Source organism: Haliotis rubra, unplaced genomic scaffold, assembly GCF_003918875.1.
Source record: "Haliotis rubra isolate DU_JTF1 unplaced genomic scaffold, ASM391887v1 Scf102, whole genome shotgun sequence".
Classification (NCBI taxonomy): Eukaryota; Metazoa; Mollusca; class Gastropoda; order Lepetellida; family Haliotidae; genus Haliotis; species Haliotis rubra.
The window spans coordinates 709,382-731,531 of record NW_025764915.1 but is presented as its reverse complement, the minus strand read 5'-3'; the positions used below and the strand labels follow the sequence as shown (position 1 = coordinate 731,531).

Below are 22,150 nucleotides of genomic sequence, written 5' to 3'. Positions count from 1 at the left end.
GAAAGGTTTGTCTGCTGAATACATAAGCATTGCGCATGCAGTATCTGGTCCTCCGTTTCTTTTCCATGGCCAGGGTTACGGTGAACGTTCTCAAGGTCAGCGTGAGCTGTGAGAATGAGTGTTTCAGCGTAATTAAGAACAGCACATCGGTATTCTAATGTATCAATTTAGAGGAAATCTCAAAGTAACTCGGGGTATTGACGTTTACTTTTTAATGGCTCTGATAAACCAGGAATCATAATCATAATCAACCATGGATTCGAACTCACGATCAGCGAATTGTGGATCATTTAAAGGAACGCGATTCTACAAACCTAATTGCAAGACAGTAGATAACACTCGTCTCCAGTACAGGTTATGTTTCGACAAGCATACACCAGAAACGATGAATTGAAAGCACTAAAGTTCCAGTGAACCATGGCTAAAGCATTTTGTGTCAAGAAGATACAGGTATAAATGTACTATTTCCACTACGTATATAGTGAAAAGGGTCCAACCGTCAGGGGCGGTGGGTAGCCTTGTGGTTAAAGCGTTCGCTCGTCACGCCAAATACCCGGGTTCGATTCCCCACATGGGCATTATGCGTGAAGCCCATTTCTGGTGTTCCCTGCCGTGATATTGCTTGAATATTGCTAAAAGCGGCGTAAAACCAAACTCACTCACTCACTCGAATGGATTGCACCTTCGTATTCTGTTATAACGTCACACATTCAAGAATGGTTTTGTTGAATGCATCAGGTTGGCGTAAAACCAAACTCACTCACTCACTCGAATGGATTGCACCTTTGTATTCTGTTCTAACGTCACATATTCAAGAATGGTTTTGTTGAATGCATCAGGTTGCATCTCGTTGATTCTGTTTAATCATCTCTGTTTAAAGGTGATTCCATGACACCGAAATGTAGTCCTCAACGTTGAGATTAAGGTTATGTTGCTATTCCTGTGGCAATGAGAAAAGGCCATAAATTCTTACAGTAGAATTAATGTATGAAACAAATATTATTTCTATTGTGTTTCATTTTGACCCTGAACATATGTATTCAATTAAAACATAAAATTTACTTTGCGTTACTTTGATCGATATTGTATCTTGAATTACCAGGACATTGCCATCTGTAAGTGATACCTCAACAGATAACGACCATAGCAAGAGGGGTTTTGGTGTGGAAAACCATTCTTCATATTCCATGGCATTGATGCCACACACGTAAATACTGGAATATAAAAGATTACAATCACTTTACTTCGATTTGCATCTGCCACTTTTTAACACAATAATCATGTATTATACTTAATTATATTCATTTTGCTCATTGTCACAGTCGAATATTGATATCTGGAAATATGTCAAGCACCCTTCCTATTTTTATTGTCATGTATCCCATACGTCCGTGCATCCTTTAGAAATATACTGCAGGCAACAAACAATGGAGCGCACGAAAGTACAAGTGTCCCTATTGCGTACTGCACTGTACAGCAAATGTAAGAATAAGTAAAGGAACGCTGCGATATCTGGTTCCCCCGTGGAACTACAAATGTCACAACAGAATTCCCTTTGAGATAGGTGACCAAAATACCACCGTTTGCTGTACGCTGCTACATGGATGGAGTTGCTTTCTCCAGACTCTGAGGCTAATCATAAAACACAGAAATGTAGGAAGTGAGTGAGTTTAGTTTTACGCCGCTTCTATCAATATTCCAGCAATATCACGGCGGGGGACACAGAAATGGGCTTCACACATTGTACCCATGTGGGGAATCGAACCCGGGTCTTCGGCGTGACGAGCGAACGCTTTAACCACTAGGCTACCCAGACCGCCCAAATGTAGGAAGTAGTTGAAATGATAGTTAAATGAATATTACCACGGAGAGGTTACCAAAAAGAAAACACCATGTCAGATAATATTTTAAGTTTATTTTGGTAAACGAAAATTGTTTTCTGAAGATACCAAAGAATAAAATAAAATTATATTATATATGTATCTTTGATAGGGACTTACACAGCTTCCGCATTGTAACGGATAAAGCCTCTGCCCGGATACATGTACAAGGTCGGGGTTCGATCCCCTAACCGCGTCATACCAAACGACCTTACAAGATTGCGCGTGTCTGTACCTTACTTGACGCTCGTTATTGCGAGGATCGAACACTCACTAAGCAGGTAGCTGTCAGTATAACGGCTCTGGGGATGTGGGGTAGTCTAGTGGTTAAAGCGTTCGCTCGTTACACTGAAGACCCGGGTTCCATTCCCCACACTGACCAGAAATGTGTGAAGCCCATTTCTGGTGCCCCCCTCCGTAATATTGCTGGAGTATCGCTTAAACCGGAGCAAAACTAAAACTCACTCACGTATACAGCGCCTACGACTGACCTGGTATTTCTGTGGGCAAGTACTATAAGAACAACATGAGTCCGAACTGGTGCAAACAACCACTCAATCATACATACATATACTCATGCCAATAATGGTTGTCACCCCCTTCAATTTTTTAATTGGAGAGGGGGTGTGGGGTGGGGATGTGAGGTGTGTGTGGGGTTGGGGTGGGAGGGGGTGACAACCATTATTGGCATGAGTATATATGAGTGAAATAATTTGGAAAGCGAGGTTAAACGCGTTTAACTTTAAAGATTGATATGCGGTGGTTAAATCATTTCCAGGTTCATATTCATTGATCAAAGGAGAGAGGAACCAGATGTCCAGATATTTTTTTCTTTGTTTCGATTGATCAATGAACAAACGCAGTGTTAAAGGCATTTGTGGCGATAGTGAGACATCTGTTACATATTCAAAGTGTGCAGGATCAAAACAAGACACCACATCCTATTCGGTTCTCACGAGTCTAGTCGTTTTGTATGGGAGCTTCGTCAACATAATTAAGGTAGCACCATCATTTCATTGCCGTGTAAATTGTGAACGATGTATTAGTTTTTGTATATTACATAACAGCTGTTGCTTTCCATGCATTTGTCATTACTGATTGTTAAAATCTCAATCCAGAAATGATTTATATTACTGTGCGGTTATGGTTTGATCGAGCAAACGAAACACTGGGGATGTATTGTATGATAAACCTCTGTCTGGTACGTGCCTTCTTTGACTTTCTTTCTATTTCCCATTTATCTAAACCACACGATTCCTAATACAGGTATATCATCCTCCAACCATTTCAAGATGATTGTGTTATTTTCATACTGAATTGAGAATGTCCATCTTCTTTCGTAAAACGAAAAATCAATACCAGTCGTACGTAACTCTAGTACAACCAACCATTCATCTGATTCAAGTCTTCAAATATATATGCCTCAAAGGTATGCATTATTGTTTAGATCAATAAGTACATAGATGTCCTCGTGCCAGAGAGAAGAGAGCATTTCAAATATGGTAACAGATAAAACAGATAATACAGTACAATAACAGTGTACGTTGCAGAGTGTATGTTCTTCAGAAATGGATGTCTGCATATAAGTATACACTGAAGAAAATGGGCATACTTAGGATGACATGTGGTGCCCATTTTTCAGCTATGAACATGAATGTATTAGCTAAGAAACATTTTTTGGCACCTATCCATCCATCCGTCCATCTTTTTTTACTGTTTTAAACGTCCGCCGATCATCCTTATGGTTTGCTGAGAGACGATTGGCAGGTGTGCAAAGAAACATTACGCTGTGTTTTACAGTATTCAGCTTAAATGCAACTGTCCGTGATGCTCCACTATCAACACTGTCAGTTTCTTTGTCTTATTCATTTACACACACACACACACACACGCACGAACGCACGCACGCACACACACACACACACACACACGCGCACACGAACAACACACACACACACACACACACACACCAACACACACACTTATATTATCTGTCAAGAAGAGATTACGAAAATAAGAAAGTAATCCATACTCAAATGTCTCATCCGACTTGCTTGCGTTCAAACAGTCATAACTCATATTTTCCCTAGGTAGTGTCGAGTGCTCCATTACATCCGATCTGTGCAACGCGACAATGGCACTAGAATGCACTGTTATACATGTCCATCTGTGTAAAGACCACATCGATTCGGTCCTAATTTATGTTATTCACAAGCAGATGCATTCACTGTGTCCCAATCCGCCGTAGCCGGCGAGAGATGCTATATTCCAGCTGCTGCTAATGTGGCGTCTAACAACGTCTATTGGAATTGTATGCGAATAATTCATCCAGTAATGGTACTATCGTGACATATGTACATAAATACATAGATAATATTAAAGTCAAACGACGATCCACGGAGAGCAATTTGATTTCATTCTAATGCCATCCTTAAGTAATGTGTTATGTGCATTCTGTCGATGACACTGGAAACTATGGGCGCAGCTGAGGTCTTAATGACTGGTCAATTTGTATGGTGTTGGGGAAATATGGAAACATGTAAAGTGGGTGAGTGAGTTCAAATTCAAGGTGACGCCGGTATCGTTTCAACCTTATAGAGAAAAGCATGACATTTTGTCAGACAAGTGACATGCGATGTACATGCGATGTTATCGTTATTGATGAATGACGAATATGATGACTATCAACACGTTGTTCAGTAGTATTTTACGGCACACGGAAGATCATTCTCAGGTTGAAAAGGGAAAGGTTCTCTAAACCGCTACGCCCTCTATACCGGTTTAGAGAGCTTCCACTGTATGTACATATTCTTGTCTTCAATATATTGATAACGCAAAAGTAAATATTATGCAGCTTTAATAATAATATGTACTTCATTTGTGCACGTCAATTTATCATGTGAGTGAGTGAGTTTGGGTTTACGCCGCTTTTAGCAATATTCCAGCAATATCACGGCGGGGGACGCCACAAATGGGCTTCACACATTGTACCCACGTAGGGAATCGAACCAGGGTCTTCAGCGTGACGAGCGAACGCTTTGACTACTAGGCTACCCCACCGCCCCTAGTTATCATGTTTGTAAGGTGAAATAATAATAACATTCAAGCGCAGAATAGTGGGTTTAGCAAGTACACGTAAGGTACTATCCAATCCAATATAGATGACATGCATTGCAAAGTAAGGTTGAACATATCTAAGACCACGGACAGCAGAATGACATCCACCACCGGCAACAGATGTGCTACGACAGCCTCAACAGTAATCGCCCCAGAACATATGTCGCCACATGAGTTAATACAAAACATCAATTTTAATAACTTTATCCACAAACACATAAACAAGCTATTGTATTAGGGCAAACAGCCATAGCAAAACCACGGGTGTGTCGTTTCAAATATGCGACATATTTGAACACACGGATATACTACTATACTATTTTATAATGTTATGTATATTTTTAAAGCATATATATGACGGAACTTGCGAAAAAAGCAATCAACGGTTGCATTCAATTGACTTTTCAGCACAGTTAGTGTCATAGAATAATACATGTATATTTTTAATCATCATATATTAATATTGTGAATGAACTTGTATACCCCGATACGCTATTCAAAAGGAATACACTCAACATATATATCATTTTCCCTTTGAAGCCTTTCATAGAATACAGCTCCGCATGTCGTGCTGGCGATTAATCCCTCAGTGAATCAAGCAAGCATATACTTTCTTCCACATTAACGACAATATAGACCGCTAGATGGTTTGATCATATTATCACATCGTAATCATAATACAAATGACGACAATATGCCCTTCAACGCAAGAACATTATTATATTATTTCCTGTATATTTATTGATTTCGTAGAAAGCTATTCATAAATGTATATTGAACATATATACGCATGGTTGATGGTAGGTGAAAATGAAATCAACAAGAAATGGTTTTCGATGGTGTTGTGTGTGATACGGGTATGATAGTCGTGTTCGGACGTTTGCAGTGCCTTGGAAACTACTTCAACTTGGTAAAATTTTGATAACCTTTGTAGTTCTTTGTCCAATCCAGAGTTCTAGTGCATGTTGTCTTTACTTGCTTCTCATTTGTTTTACTACTGCATCGAATTCGCGCATGTATTTTAAATTTATGTGTGGTATATAATGGATTCGTATCTGTCTGCAGATAATTACCAGACAAGGAGGAGTGTAGTGCGGATATTACCATGACTTACTGTGGAGTACCGAGGTCAGAGGTCATCGTGACATAGGCGAGACAGGTTGACCGGGATATGAAGCATCGCTTAGGAGAGCGGGTAAGTGCATTCTTCATCAGCCAATGCTCACTTCTTAAAGGTGACATCACTCTAAAACATGATCCAAGCACACGGTAGTATTCACATGATCCAAGCACACGGTAGTATTTACATGATCCAAGCACACGGTAGTATTTCAACAAATCAACACCGTTCATTTTAGTCCGTGGAGAGTGTACAAGAAAAATGAACCTGAAGATATATATATCTCAGAAACAATTACAAAACAAAATGCGAATTAGAACTCAGACAAAACTGATCGTTATATTTCACCCATCACATGATGAAGATTTTGATTGGATGTGTACGGTTACGAAACTAGAGGGTATCATATTATTGAACTGTTCACGAGATTAATATTAAATGAAACCATAGGAAATATAGAATACCACTGGCATGGCAATATGGCCAAGTAATCGTTTTTAAGAACACTCTGTTTCGGACAAACGCTGAGTAGTAAATGAGAGGTATATTTGTTCAGTAGCAGTTTGTTATACACACATGTGTAGTTTATTAAAACATAACATACAAAGTACCGTACCTGACAAACATTACAACAAAACTCCCTCTACCGTTAGCCAGCTAGTCTGTCATACAGACCCTGAAACAAATATATCCTAGAAAGTCTTTGCAAGTCTAGAATATGTGGCAAGTCTAGATTTCCTCAGTTTCTAAAAATAAAGACTAAAGAAAGTCTTTGGGCTCCTTTCATTATATTTTATGGTTATTTTTGACGAACAGGTTTTTTTGTGCTAAATATGTTCATTTCAGAGGCTAGATTTTAGTCCATTAACCAGCGTGTCCTTAGCACTGTCACAACGGACTTCTGGGACATTTCCAGATTTTCAGGACCAAGTGTCCTTAACTATATATGCAAGTATAAAAACTGTTCCTTTATCACTGTAACTTTCATGTATATGGGCCGGAGGTCTTTCATACAACAAACATCTTTTGACTCTTGACTGATATGTCATGTAACACATTCTGAATGAGGTGAAAAAGATTAACATGGGTAAAAGGCCCTGTAGAAACGTTTGGTAAAAATGTCAAACTCATTGGTTGACGTGAGTTCAGTTATATGATTGAAATATAAATCCATCATCCTGTTCGGAACATGACATTCAACTAAACGAATCTGGTTTCATTAATACTATAAACCATCAAAATGTCGTTCACATTCACATTTTATGGCGACATGCTGTCAGGGAGGGAACACATCTGATGGGTATTGATTACCTATGGTTTTGATTCATGACGGAATTACCTCTGAACCTTGAACATCTGCTTGTATGCTAATGTACATGCATTCTCAGTATCTGCCCGCGCCGTGAACTTCCGCATGAGATCTGGTCTCCATCCCGTGCTTGTAAGAAGCAAATGGCAGGATCGGGCGGTCAGGCTTGGTAGATTGCATTTCATCGTAAACTAATTGCTTAGGCTGATGCTCATGATCTCAGTCACCGGATTGCATGTTTAAAGACTGGAACATTTCTTTAAACACACAAATAAACATACAAACATCGTCCATGCATAACCGTTAATACAAATTGATCATTTGTACAGTAGTCGTTTCATGTCACGCATTAATACGTCGTCGTGACATACTGCTCTGGACACGCTTGCTCCTTTTGAGAACACCTGGTGTTATCACTGACTTCCTGGGGGTCCATTCATAAGCTTTTCGTTGCTAATGTGCCCTTTAGCATGTGAACTGGGTATTCTTTTGCACTGATCTTTTACACACAACTTGATGTTGATGCTGACCTGTCAGTAAATTTGCATTGCATACACGTTTGAATAATCTTTCTTAATTGTAACGTTAACAGCTTTGGGTTATTATTATGTAGTGATCACCTCTTTAAATTAAAAGTCGTGTGTGTTTTGACTCCTATTTCCGAACCCTGTATACCTTAGTCTCTGAATATATATATTAGTCTGTCATATTGAAAAGACCTAGGGAAACAAATTTATCTAGACTTGCTTTATTTAGGGCGGTCCATGCAAGTCTAGAATATGTGAGACAGCAAGTCTAGATTTCCACAGTTTCAGGAAAATTAACAATGTCTCAGGGGTCCTTTTTATTAGATATCTTTTCTAATCAGGAACAGTTTTTCTGTAAAAAATGTTCATTTGAGATACTAGTTGTTACTCTAACCTTATTTAAATAGCCGTGTTCACCGCCACGCATGTGTGTGCTATTCTTGGATTCAGTCCTGCTATTTCAGCGTCGCACTCTTTCTGGTGGCTTCCTGCTGATAGTAAATGTCTGCCGATGAACAAACTCATACCATTCTGCGTCTGGAATAAGTTGAGTGTCACCCCTCACTCAATCACTCTTTATGTAATTGTATTTCGCTTAGATGCATGATTGATTGATAGCGTTCCAGTTACCAATCGAGCTTTACCTTTCAATTATAGTTTTAAAGCAATAAGGTTTTATTACATTTTCTATTGATTGTATATACACATATGTTCATATTCACGGAAACCATACGTGCCGTCTTTGTGAGTCAGTATTTCAATCTTCGTCTGACGGACAATGTTGGTGTACGGTAATAATTCATGCAACAGATGGTATACATACATCATTTCTTCACAAAAGTGGTGTATGTCGCTTCTCTTTGAAGCACATCCCTAAGTAATATATTTTAGCAGTGCCTGTGTCTGACAAAATGCACCATGAAGCATTAGAGGAACTCTTTTTCAATATGTCTGTCAGTGTAAAATGTTGTATAATTTTAATAGTCTAAATGAAATTGAAAATTTTAATATGTCAAAGTATATGAACTCACAACATGCCGACAAGGAAACACTGTAACTGGTTCAAACAAGTATACATATTATATGCTGACTAATTGTAAGAATGTAAACACACCGAAATGTATTTTGATTACACTTCTTTAGCATAGAATGTATAAAATATGGTAAGCTGTTAATGACTCACTCTTCACAATATCATGAATAATGTTATAATAGAAATGAAGATCATGCTAGGACATGTGTTCAGCTTCTGAAGAAAGGACAGTGAAGATGCGGGTTAGAATTGGTCTTCAGCAACCCATGCTTGTCGTTATAGGCGACTAACGGGATCGGGTGGTCATGGATCTGGCTTTCTGACTTGGTTGACACATGTCATCGTATCCCCGTTGTGTAGATCAATGCTCATGCTGTTGATCACTAGATTGTCTGGTCCAGACGCGATTATTTACAGATCGCCGCCATATGGCTGGAATATTGCTGAGTGCGGCGTCCAGCAACAAACCAACCAAATCTGAAGAAATGTGTCGATGCCATGGTACTAACTTAGTTTGTAGTCATCAGAGACATTTCTTCATCACATATGGTCATATTTTAGACATAATAACCTCTGAAGATCGCCTTTGGAATTTCAGTGTTTAATGCAGAACTCAGTTAAAACAGAATACCAGATTAACAACGATATTGAGAATAGTGTAGTTTGTAATTCAAAGATTTTGCAACAATTTCTTGAAATACTTTTAGTAAGCCTTTAAATGAAATTGTTGCATAACACCATAACACGCAGCTTACTTGAATGACTTTTTGAAATAACTACATTCACTAACAGCCTACTAATCAACGTCTATCTCTGTCATGTGCAAGAGAAAAACCGAGAATAAGGTATAGACAGAGATGCCAAAGCTACTAAAATTAAGGAAGAAAAGTGCGAGAGATCTACACCTTGATGTTAGAGCAGCAAAAGAACTACACATTTACCTCAGCTAAAGAGCATACGCTAGAAACGAAAGCGTTACTTTTTGTTGGATGGATCTGTTAAAGCACTTATTGGGTTCCGACCTAGTGTCGGCACAATGTATACGCAGGCACCCATGCAGCGAGGGATCGGGTTTCTATAAGTGTGAATCTTTGCATCTTCTAAAGCATTTACATTATTCATCCACATTGATGTTGCACACATCTACCCTCGCAAATCTTAAACGTCCTAAGCGTTCGTTGCCAGCTTTGAAAATACGGAAATGTCTTTGATAAAACAATGTTATGGTATAAACACTGCCGTTATGGTCATCAGAACGTAATAAGGCTTTTCTAAAGAGGACTCAAATGGTGTTTCTGCATAAATTTAACTTGATTCTGTACGAGAAAGCTTCACTTGGGTTATAATGGATTTAACAGTATGCAAAAATTGCTGTGCATCAAATATGTCTGCAGACCATCCAGAGTATGGTTTGTTTAGAAGAACGTTATGTTTATACGTAGAATAACAACTGACATTGGTGACAATGTTGAGTGACATGTGCAGATGCGGATTCCTCTCGATGAATCACGTTTTTTTCAGTATTATGTTAAGCTGAAAAAACCTGGAATCCCAGAGCATAGTGTGTCACATCCTGTAGCGTCACATGGCTTGAGTTAGTGATGAAGAACGCCACTATACAACTATTTCTATCAGAAGGTAATATTTCTGACTCGGTCGTTTACACCAGATGGACATTTGCCAGATGGGAAAAAGTTGGCGAACACGCTGTTGGAATCTTGAAATGATACCCTGTTTGTTTTATTAGTAGACACTGGTGAAAGAACATGCATTCAAATTATTCAGCCTGACATTTACAGGTTACTTCAAATGCAAGTAATCCGGAATATAAGAAACTAATGATTGAATTATGAGAGGTACTGCAATTTAGTTTCTTGTAATATATACGTAATATCCATTTGTGATAAGAACATAGTCCTTAAGTATCTTCACCATATATTTAAGGTTGTAAATTATGTGACATCCAGAAAGTATGGTTTATTGAGTGGTAGGAATAACGCAAACGGTGTAAGATAGAGCTGGTTTACAGGGTGTTTGTACCATACTACACATTGCAGCTTTGCACATTGAGAGAAAACTCAAAGCGATACACGTCTTATATACGAAACCAACATGAATAACGCGACCTTATGTCCGACGAGGCTCTAATCAGTCGGTTATCTCATCTCACTGAATGCCCTAAAAGCGTCTCATAATAATTATTCATAAGTTTAAAATGTAACTATGAAATGTCGATTGTGTAATGAATTTATTGAGACTCTGTCCAAGACCTTGTCAGTGGATGCCCAGCCTTGGCACAGACACAGTATCTTAAGCGACATGATGGCGTTGCTCGGTCCTTTTATTACCGTGGTTACCATGCATGTTGCTTTTGACTCCGAGGTCCATCCATCATACGGCCTAAATATATTGAGAGAAACAAATATAGGAACACATGAAACCTCAAGTGTTCGTTTAATATTTTCGAGTTTTCATCACCAGCTTTGAAAAGCACTGTGGGAGGAAATCTGAGCATAATAAAGGAACACTGCCATGAAGTGGTGTTCCCTTATCTGGTGTTTCCCTCAGTATATGTAGAGGGTGTCATGGTAAATGTAAATTACCGAGTTATTTGGAATAGGCCCATACACAGCCTCAGGCATATCCAAACCAACAAACCGGGTCATGGTATTTTTTACATAAAATAAAATTATGTTATTGAATTTTCTGACAGTGAGTGAGTGAGTGAGTGAGTTTGGTTTTACTCCGCTTTTAGCAATATTCCAGCAATATCACGGCGGGGGACACCAGAAATGGGCTTCACACATTGTACCCATGTGGGGAATCGAACCCGGGTCTTCGGCGTGACGAGCGAACGCTTTAACCACTAGGCTACCTCACCGCCCCTTTCTGACAGTAATGTTATTGAGGATGAACATGGCAAATATGCGGATCTTGCCTTTTAAATGCCTCACTTGCGTCCCAAATACACAGTTTGTTCTCGGTGCATTTGGTTTGGTACCTCCTGATTTCTTGCCGAAGATGAGGAGAGTGCCCGGGTTCTCCACCGGGAGCACATATTTTCTGCCACTCTGGGTAATGCAGAAGGCTGCAGTGTTGGGGGATATTCTCCGGAAAGTTCTTGGTGGGTTACACCAGAAATGGGCTTCACACATTGTACCCATGTGGGGAATCGAACCCGGGTCTTCGGCGTGACGAGCGAACGCTTTAACCACTAGGCTACCCCACCGCCCCTTTCTGACAGTAATGTTATTGAGGATGAACATGGCAAATATGCGGATCTTGCCTTTTAAATGCCTCACTTGCGTCCCAAATACACAGTTTGTTCTCGGTGCATTTGGTTTGGTACCTCCTGATTTCTTGCCGAAGATGAGGAGAGTGCCCGGGTTCTCCACCGGGAGCACATATTTTCTGCCACTCTGGGTAATGCAGAAGGCTGCAGTGTTGGGGGATATTCTCCGGAAAGTTCTTGGTGGGTTCGACTAGGCAGCGTTTCCTGGGAGAAGCCCCATTCGCTGTCTGGGTTGTGTGTAGAAGGGACAAGGGTACTTAAGCTGATGGTGAGCTTTACCAGCCTGTCTGTGCCAGGACCACCCAACCCCTCACTGCTGCATATTAATTTTAATCTGTAATAATTTGATATTTTCGAAAATGCAAACTTGTGTTGTTTCAAAACACACACACACACACACACACACACACACACACACACACACACACACTCACGACAAAAGTCTGAAGATCCTTGGTACAGATATAATTTCTTCAATTCTATCTGGTTTCACACTATATATATGTTCATTCGTGATAATATAATTTAATTATCACCAGTTACAAAATTATGAAGCTATGTTTTTAATGCACGTGTACATGCTGTTAAACCATACGCGGTCTGTTTTTAATTCTAGTACTTTTACATAGGTAACAGAACAAGGTAACCAAAGAACATCTTCCCCTTTACTTTATAAGTGAGTTTTACAGGTCACATGGATAATCAGGTTCGTACTGATAACGCCTGGAAACGGGAACTGAAGTCTGGGGAGAAAGGGTGCAAAATCAGAACATTCTATCCCCGTTGTTGCAAATTACACGGTGACAAACATCTGATAGGGGTCTAAGGAGGTCATCAGTGCCTCGTTATTTGATTGAAGAATGTTAATCGTAACCAGACACAGTGAGTCATGCACCTGCACCCCTTCCAATTGACAGCCATATTAGGTGCAGCCATCTGATGTCATCAAAGGAAAGCTGACATGGTATGTAATATTTTGAACGAAAAGTGAATATTCCATCATTTGATACGATTGGAAAATCGGAAATGTGATATAAACTAGCAAAGTCTACTTGCTTATCAAATATATGAATATGGATAAAGTGTTATAACAAAAATATGCACATAATAGATAAAAAAGACATAATTGACAATGACACGTATTAAAAACCTTTTTGAATGATCCCGAATGTAGAATGGTATATTGTGAACATGATTAAATTGAAATCAAGTAAAGAAAATCTGTTTTGAAAGATTTGGATACTGGGTCAATTTGAGCTGAAACAGCATTGCATTTCAAAAAGAACAGGACCCAGTGGGTATGGGGATTAATTTACTATTTGCCTGATATACAGTCGTATCTGTGTACCAGTATGTTAATCATCAATAAAGTCATATCGACAGACGTCATAGTATCAGGTTACATTGATCGATAGAATCATTTCAACCTTGAAGCCATAGATTTTGGATGATTCAGCTTTCAGTGATATGTTCAGTCTTCAGTGAAAAAAGAGAAGGTTGATTAAAAGTGTAAAGTTCTTAGGTTGCAGGCGAAGAAGTGCATGCCCTTTTGAAGTGTTCTGACGTTGAGTCAAGCTTATTTTATTTAAAACAGGAGCGCTTCAAACACAAGACACACTTGGCACACCTTATCTCAAGCCTCAAAATCTCAACGAGGTCGGTGAAAGAAGTGATTTAAGTTCACCATCTAAGACGTTAAAATTGTCTTCCTGTGTGAACACTTAATCGCAAGTACCAGCAGGCCGTTACCTTAGGGGTCCCGTTATGCCATCCTGAAAGGTGTAGCTAATTACTGGCTTTATGAGGGATAGGGCATATGAAGGTGGAATGAGGCTGTTATTAGCAATGTGACAAGAATTAACCATATACAGTTTTGGCGGATCATCAAACTGTACATAAAGCTTGACGTGAATTGGGGATGCTATCAGTGAATGAAGATTATATCCCCCAGTTTGTGATGCTGACAGGTATAGGTGGCGCTCTACCTGTGATTAGGTTGGATCGCTTAAGTTTAAGACTTATTTCTTGCCTCAAGGTGGCGAGGTTGAGAGCTGGCGGATAATGTGAGGGCTTGATACAGAAGCAGTGGTTGCAGTGCACACTGTCAGATGAAAGAATCATAAGACATTTACGATTTAATTCTTTTAATGGATGTGGATGGCTCAACCCGAGAGCTACCTAAATTGGATTTCTTTTGCCAAATACTGTGAAATACTGAAAGAACCGTGAAATTTCAGCTATTGATTTTTGTGTACTCTACACCAAATTTGGTAACACTTGTGATGGCTTTGCATCTGGCGGTATGCTTACAAATAAACACCGTACTGGATATTGATTGTTGTACTCGCTGCGTGATCTACCGTCAACTTTTCTCAGACTGAGTCGCCATCGATCTGTTGGTTTAATTGCTTATGACGTTTACCTACAGTTATCAGAAAGAGACCCACCGATAGAGACGTCCAGGTAGAAATACCTGACCACAAAAAGCCGTCAAGATGTAAGTAGAAATTACTATGGGATACTGATTATATTTACTGTTATTTCAAACAATATTTGTTTCAGGTCAGATGGCGATGGAAATGTTCATGCCATCTTTCAGGAGCAGTACTCAATTTACTTATATCTGTATTATACTAGTCAGGGAAACATAGTGAACGTAAAACACCCTTTACCGTCCTTTTAAGTATATCTAGTACCTTTTTATATAGATATGTTAATATACGTTAGTAGTATACTGTTTCTGTTTATGTCTGTTGTAGATCTAGAACTCTTACTATATTTCAGTTTCCCAGCCTTTCAGAGTTCCTATATACATTGAAATGGTTGAAAGTGTCAAGGAAATGTGTCAACGGTTTGCAATTTAAAGGGGAAAGTTAAGAATTATATTCGTGATAATATGTCAAAGGAGATGAAAATATAATAGGTTTACAAATAGGTTAACAGAAATGTTTTGGAAAGAAACACGTACGAAAAAGCGACTTTGTAGAACAGCAACACTATCATACACCATCTTGTTGAGATCATCACAGCTACATGATATCTCGCGAGAATTACGCCGCGCTTGTGTACGGGGTGCACGTGCATTACATATGTGCCGCACGTGCCCTACTGACACCAGGGGGTCAGCGAGCGCCAGTCATGGTTGGTGCAATATACAGGTGTGTTTGTTTTGGTCCTTTCTGTAACATTTAAATCAAAATTGCAATAGTGTCTTTAAAACGGTGAAATGAAATATAGATATAGGCTTTTAATGTATCAGAAATAGTTTACAGAGCTGACAAAGCAAGACTGAGCAGCGACGGACTATCCATCGATCCATGCATCCATCTATTCATACGGTAATCCATCCATCCGATCATCCATCCATGCGTACATACAAACGTACGTGCATACACCTAAAAGATATGTGATTACCATTTGGTGATTGTTACCAATCGTACATGTTTCCACCTCTGCAATCATTTATTCAGTAATATCTATGAATACATGTGCATTTAACCTTACATTACTACTACGCCAGCATTAAGTGGCAGTCACATTGTTCGAAGCTTATTTCATAGTTGTCGAAATTTCTTAAACAGGTCAAACTGGTACAGTACTCTTCAAATCTGTGTTTATCCCAACTCACTCACTCACACAAGCTGGAAGATTGGGAATAGCCCAAATGGGTTGAGATAGTGTCTCAATTTCAACACACCCGTCATCCCGCCCAACACACACGCACGCACGCGCGCACACAAACACACACCTAAAATACTAAACATGTTCAAATTGTTCCTCCATCAGTAGCCACAGAGCTTAACAGTAGCATATTACACATGTAAAATAATCATCGGTCGTGATCAGTATATAACCCTTCCGCCTTACAACTAAAAGGCACTACTCAAATGAAATAGCACTCAACGATCAATGACATACTACTACCATCATAGATCATGTCCACAGCACTAAATGGACATCGATGGTGATAACTATATGTACACGCCTATATACTGAGATCAATATAATGTTTGAAGGACGCCTGCTTACTGCCTTTGTGCACCTATTGATTACGCAACAGGTGTACAGTTTGGGTTGGATTATACCTACAATAATTTGCCACCTGCAAAGATACTTACAATAAACGCATAGTGGTTCTATATAAAAATGGTCATGGTACAGTGTTTGCAAACGTTGTACAATGTTATATAAATTCACGGAACTGTATGTTATGATATTGTTGTTAATATACAATATTATCAATGAGTGTGTCTTCATCTGAACAGTTTCATGTTGTAAACAAAAAATGTACCGATATGATACATGGTTAATCATAATACGAACTAGTCATCTTGAAGGTGTTTGTATGTTCTCAAAAATACACAGATGTTGAAATACCCAGATGAAATAAGTCAGTATACATCAAAGGCAAATATGTCTTGTTACATTCCATATATACTGGACAAAATAAGTTAGGGATATTGGTACTTTTATGATTGATATCTTATCAGTGTGTCAATTAATAAATAGATCATTATTCATAATTTCAAAATTTACATATATCTCTAACTATTTTTGTCCAGTATATAACAAATATCTGACAATAGAGAACATCTAATGCCCGTCGGAGGAGATTAATGTGAATGCAATGCAATCTGATGAAGGTGGTTAGGCATGGTGTGTTTTCAGGTCCACCACATTTAAATTAATCAGGTAGGAGTTGTTCATTTTCAAACCCTTTAACTGTTTAAGGTCAGAAAATGACCTGCTCTCTGAATGGCAATGTTCGATTAATTAATCAACGAAATAATTTAACCAGGGCATTGTTTAATATGTAGGGTTTTAAATATGACGATGATAGTGTAGTACTATTGAATTCACAATAACGTTGTTCAGAGTTTGGAAAGCTAGAAGGTTGAAGGATCGCTTGGGACACATGTGGTCAATGCTTGATTCCACACATAGGTACTCTTTTTGTGCAGCCGTCCGTGATACAAGTGGCAGGAGACAGTGATACTCACAAGTACGTACATCACGGAACTCTGAAAATTACGATAAGGAAACATTTGACACAGCTGAGGACAACAACGTCCACTTTACTGGCCTATTTCAGAATTGGATATTACGCCTACTAAGTCAGATGGATAAATATAATATTTATTCCCGTGAAAGCCAAAGAAGATCATCATATAAATGATAATATTTATGTATAAGTTACAGATTTGTAAAACTATAAACTATCATAAGCCATGATGTTAAATTCTAAATGAACAGTCACGATCGATATGGAAATTTCAGCGTCCCAGTTCGTGAACATGTGAACCATGGCCTTTCATTACTTGTCACTGCTTCTGAATCTCATCTGATTGGTCCAGACTTGGTTATTTACAGGACGTGTTATACGGTTAGAATAGTCCTGCTTTAAACGAAAAAATAGCATACAGCTTTTAAAATTGAATAGAAACCCGGTAACCTGTAACCATATATTATAATTTGTATAATTTAAGTTCAAATAACAGACATAAACTGCACAGCACTTCGCAGTGTCATTATGGTATTACAGGTGTTATACGACATTCGGATTGAACGTAATACTAGTAAATGGCTTCATAGGCGGTTGCTGGTGCTCGAATATTGTCTGTACAACAAAAGATGCTCAATATCTCTGTGAAGGAACGTAACTCGCCAACGCCTCTTCAAAAGTAACAATTAAGCTTTCACAGGCTGCTTAAGGGCCTCTCTGCAGGAATAGATATCAATGAAAGATATATAATAAAGCTTTGTAAGCAAACTGTTCATGTATGTCTGTGCATAAATGTACAAACCATTTCTTCCTTAAAATCTTTGATTTTAGTTCCGTCTGTAATTTCTAAATACAAAATCTGATACTAGTATACACTGTTCAAGTCTCTACTCTGTGTACTTTGCGCCAGTAAAGTCTTTCTGTGGTTATGCTAACATCCATACCTCTTTGAACATGATAGAGAATTAACCCGGTATTATCACACTTCATAATATTTGGATTCTCACTGTGAAGGCAGTGGCATTTCCAAACAAGCACATTCTTATTGTCTTATCGTCAAGAGAAATAAATCTGCTTGTATTTAGCAATATTTCGCCGAGGTTTGTTTGCTCAGTACATAGAAGAATCTATAGGAAACATCTGTCATGGTTTTCCTATTGGAAAACGTTGGGCTGAGATGCGGTGAGTAGAGACCATCCTTACTCCCACATGCAATCATTGCCTAACCATAAGACGAATCTGTGACACGCCTTCTGAAGGATTGGAAGTAGCTCTCCTTCAGGTGATATGACTGTGGACTGTCCTATACTCTATTGTTAAGGTAGGTTTCTTTATTGTAGAAAAAAACAAAAACAAATTCATTGTCATTTTGGAATCAATGACAAGTTGTGATCATGGTTGTCAAATTTCTTTCATTATAGTATCCGTTGCACACAAGCATTCGACACGTGTCTCGTTGTCATCAACAGTCCTAACTGTACAAGTATCGGTGTGTGTCCTTTCATTGTATGCTTCATTACAAAGTTATACTCGCGTCTGATGTGTTATTTAATGGAGGATATGTTGTCGACGTTTTGACAGCATTAAAACATGACTAACCTCTACTTCTGGATGACCAAACCGGGGAATATCTGAGGGTCATGCTTCCATATGCAGGCCACATTTATCTGAATCAGGTGACTTTCAATTCCTTCTTTGTAGAATATTATCGTGTGTAAGAGATTCATGCTTGTATCCTAGGCGCTTAGTTTCAAGCCAGAAGAGTGTGTCTTGTTTGAGTGGCATTTTAGAAGTTGGGAAGTTCAATACTGACAACTTTATAGATGAAAACTTCTAGTTTGTGAGTGCAAGGTTTCAAAACCGTTGTCAAGCAGGAATGTGTTTGATGAAGCTTGTTTGATGAAGCAGACAGCTTGAGAGTATGTTTATTTATGTATATATTTCAATTCCTCCATTGAAATGAACACCTATTCCCCTATAGAAACGCGCTTATGTTCAATTTAAATAATTTTGATTCATTTTGTTGCTACCCTTTGCTGCTGCGTATAACTCTTTTATATTATAGAATCTCAAAGAATGAAATTCCTGGCACAAACGGGAATTCATAAATTGCATAATCAATTATTACACATTGTGTCTCATGATTCTTCCTCCTGTGATTCTTTGGATAAGAAAACACTTGATGTCTCTTTACGTTTGACTTGTAATGGACATTATATGTACAAGTACATGTATAATATGCAAGGTTACTAGACTTAATGTTTACCATAATCATTATTTCCAATAGGCATAAGGCCCACTTCGCCCACATATGCGCTATTTATCTATATTTACATCAGAAGTACGCGATTTAAAAAAAATAGACTAACTGAGGTGTTGCCCTTTCACAGCTGTCTTACAAACCTACTATCATAGACAACAGCTGTCAGTGATTAGATTGGAATAAACGGTTTGTTTTAACATATCCAAAGAGAGAGTGAGTTTATTTTATGCCGCATGGGGTAATATTCCAGAAATGCCACGGCGGGGGATACCAGGAATGGACATCACACATTACACCTATATGGCGAAATGAACCGGTGTATTTAACTTGATTATTGGTATTTTCAGATACCATATATAGTGAGTGAATAGGTTTGACAGTATTTCAGTAAACTCGCGGAGTGTCAGCATAATGTAAGGAAAAACACCGAAGTAATGAAGGACCTTGACGTTTACCACTTAGGCAAAACCAAAGAGCACGGGTATGGTGCTGAAAAATTCCAGTCCCTGGCTTAATTATTTCACTAAAGTGACACAAATCAGACAAATAGGTATAATGTGTAGTGAAAACAACTACACTATTGTCGATCCACATTCATTGACGTTATGTCACTCATATCACTGGCTTGGTGACAATATCTAACCGTCGGATCGTTTTGATTTACAATATCCTTTGTACTTGACAGAAATATGACTCATATATATGTCATTTTATCAATACCATCTCTTGCAACTCTATAACATTTTGTGTCACTGGACAAGCTGCAGAAATGATGGGAGCGCAGCAATATCACAACCAGATGTATATTCACTCTGTAATCCCAATCAATCCAGGTATTATATTTTCATTTGCTGTAGAAATAAATCACGATCCGAATTTGACAGTTATGTCCCTTTGTTTGAGCATGTCCTACGTTGGAATTGATGTTCAGCAGCTGTTTCAACCACAATTGTGTGTTGCAACTTGTCTTCTCAATTACACTTAAATTACTGAAAACAGGCTTGGCAACAACCGGAGCGAAAGTTTTACACTTTCATGGATCTATCCAAAAAGCTTTAAATCTTAAAGTTAAATTCCGTCGACGTTTGACCGTGTACTTCAGTTATGGGGTGAGTATACCACCTAACATTAATTCATACATCTATGTAGCTAGCAGTAACTAACATATTCGTTCTGAGGCCAGCTGTGCCTGCAAATTGATCATTTACCTGATTCTCGCAGACCATTTGTTGTTCGCATCATGGTTAATGTCAAATTACTTATGTGATTCCTACCTATACTATGAATAGAGTTCATGTTAAGTTGTTATATTATAACTGTCTAATCAAGCGATAACGACTATCCATTGATGAATCAAACCATTCCCTGTAAAAGAGGCTATCCTGTACTATTCTGCATTTGTAATGCTAGAATTCTGATGTAGTTACATTAAGGTCAATTTGTCCCTGAGCCAACTATTGGAAACGTCCATTTTGTGTTTTTAAAAAATATATTTTGAACATATTTTCACAAAGTGTACCTCCTGTGATTGACAAAATTCCACATTTTAACATACTGCAAGTAATATCCCTGTTTGGGGCAGATGTGACATATGCACGAATCAAGCTCACAAATAATCAATAACATTTCAACAGAACAGTTCTGCTTGAACAGAGTGTATTCATAACACCTTGCATAGCTCCATAACCATACTTTACTCACATTAAAATATATTTTATCTTCAGTTTGAACATAGGATTTGAACTTATTTGTAATTCCTTTTCTTACCACAGTCCCGGAGGTGGACGTCACTTTTGGTGAGCCCTGATCGTGTCTATTGTATCGTTACATGTACTTTGTGTTGTCTAGATCATGCACTTATGTATACCTACACACTTCATGTTAATCTATTTCATTTGAGTGTTCATTTCCGACTCTATGTTGTAGCTTTCTGGGGACTCTCTTCATCTAAAATACGTTTTAGTCTATTCAGACTTTACACATTTCGTCCTTCATGCACGTCTCTCAAACTCTTTCATGACCAAGATTTTACTGAACAAAACATTTACTGCAACGTAAAATGTTTTTTAAGAAAGTAGGACGACAATCTTCCCTACCTTGACATTTAAATTGATCAATAACATAATGTTACTTCATTTGATATTGTCGATATGAATTTGTATTTTTTTTCTGGTAAAAGTCTCCTGCTAAGCAATATGTAAATAAATATATAATCTGACCCAGTCTGGTCCTGTCACAAAGAGGCATCCCTCATAGACATTAAGTGCTTTCAATGTGTCGAGAGAGTTCTTTCGTTCTGGAATACCTTATCAAAATGGCTGTGCACACTATGAGGCATCAACACTAAAGTATCTCTGACAACTAAATAAAGTATCTCTGACAACACAAATAACAACACAGATTGTAAATGTTTTTTCAATTTTCCAGAATGAAAGAATTTTTGTGTCCTGTATCGATACCAGCCCTTCTCTGCTTTCTGTATATAGTCTTCTGTAAGCAAATGTTGACACTGTAGCAAATATTCTAGGTTAATACCAATGCTATGCATGACATATTCACATCGTAATTTACATAGCCATCACATATTCATTATAATTGTGTAATGAT

General features: G+C 38.3%; 1 protein-coding gene across 3 annotated transcripts in view; it reads left to right on the top strand.

Moving 5' to 3' along the window:
• LOC124270041 (innexin unc-9-like) overlaps positions 1–22,150 on the top strand; it is a 168,092-nt gene that overhangs the window by 56,474 nt on the left and 89,468 nt on the right. Inside the window, exons 1-2 of one of the 3 annotated variants that reach the window (XM_046705118.1) lie at positions 2,809–2,879; positions 6,063–6,192. Coding sequence is in view for 1 of the 3 variants with exons in the window: in XM_046705094.1 (XP_046561050.1) it covers positions 20,648–20,652; positions 21,316–21,339 (29 nt within the window). In the remaining 2 variants the exon portion in view is untranslated. Of the gene's footprint in view, positions 1–2,808; positions 2,880–6,062; positions 6,193–20,456; positions 20,653–21,315; positions 21,340–22,150 lie in introns of those variants that run through there. The other 2 variants (XM_046705094.1, XM_046705110.1) reach the window with 2 other exon arrangements.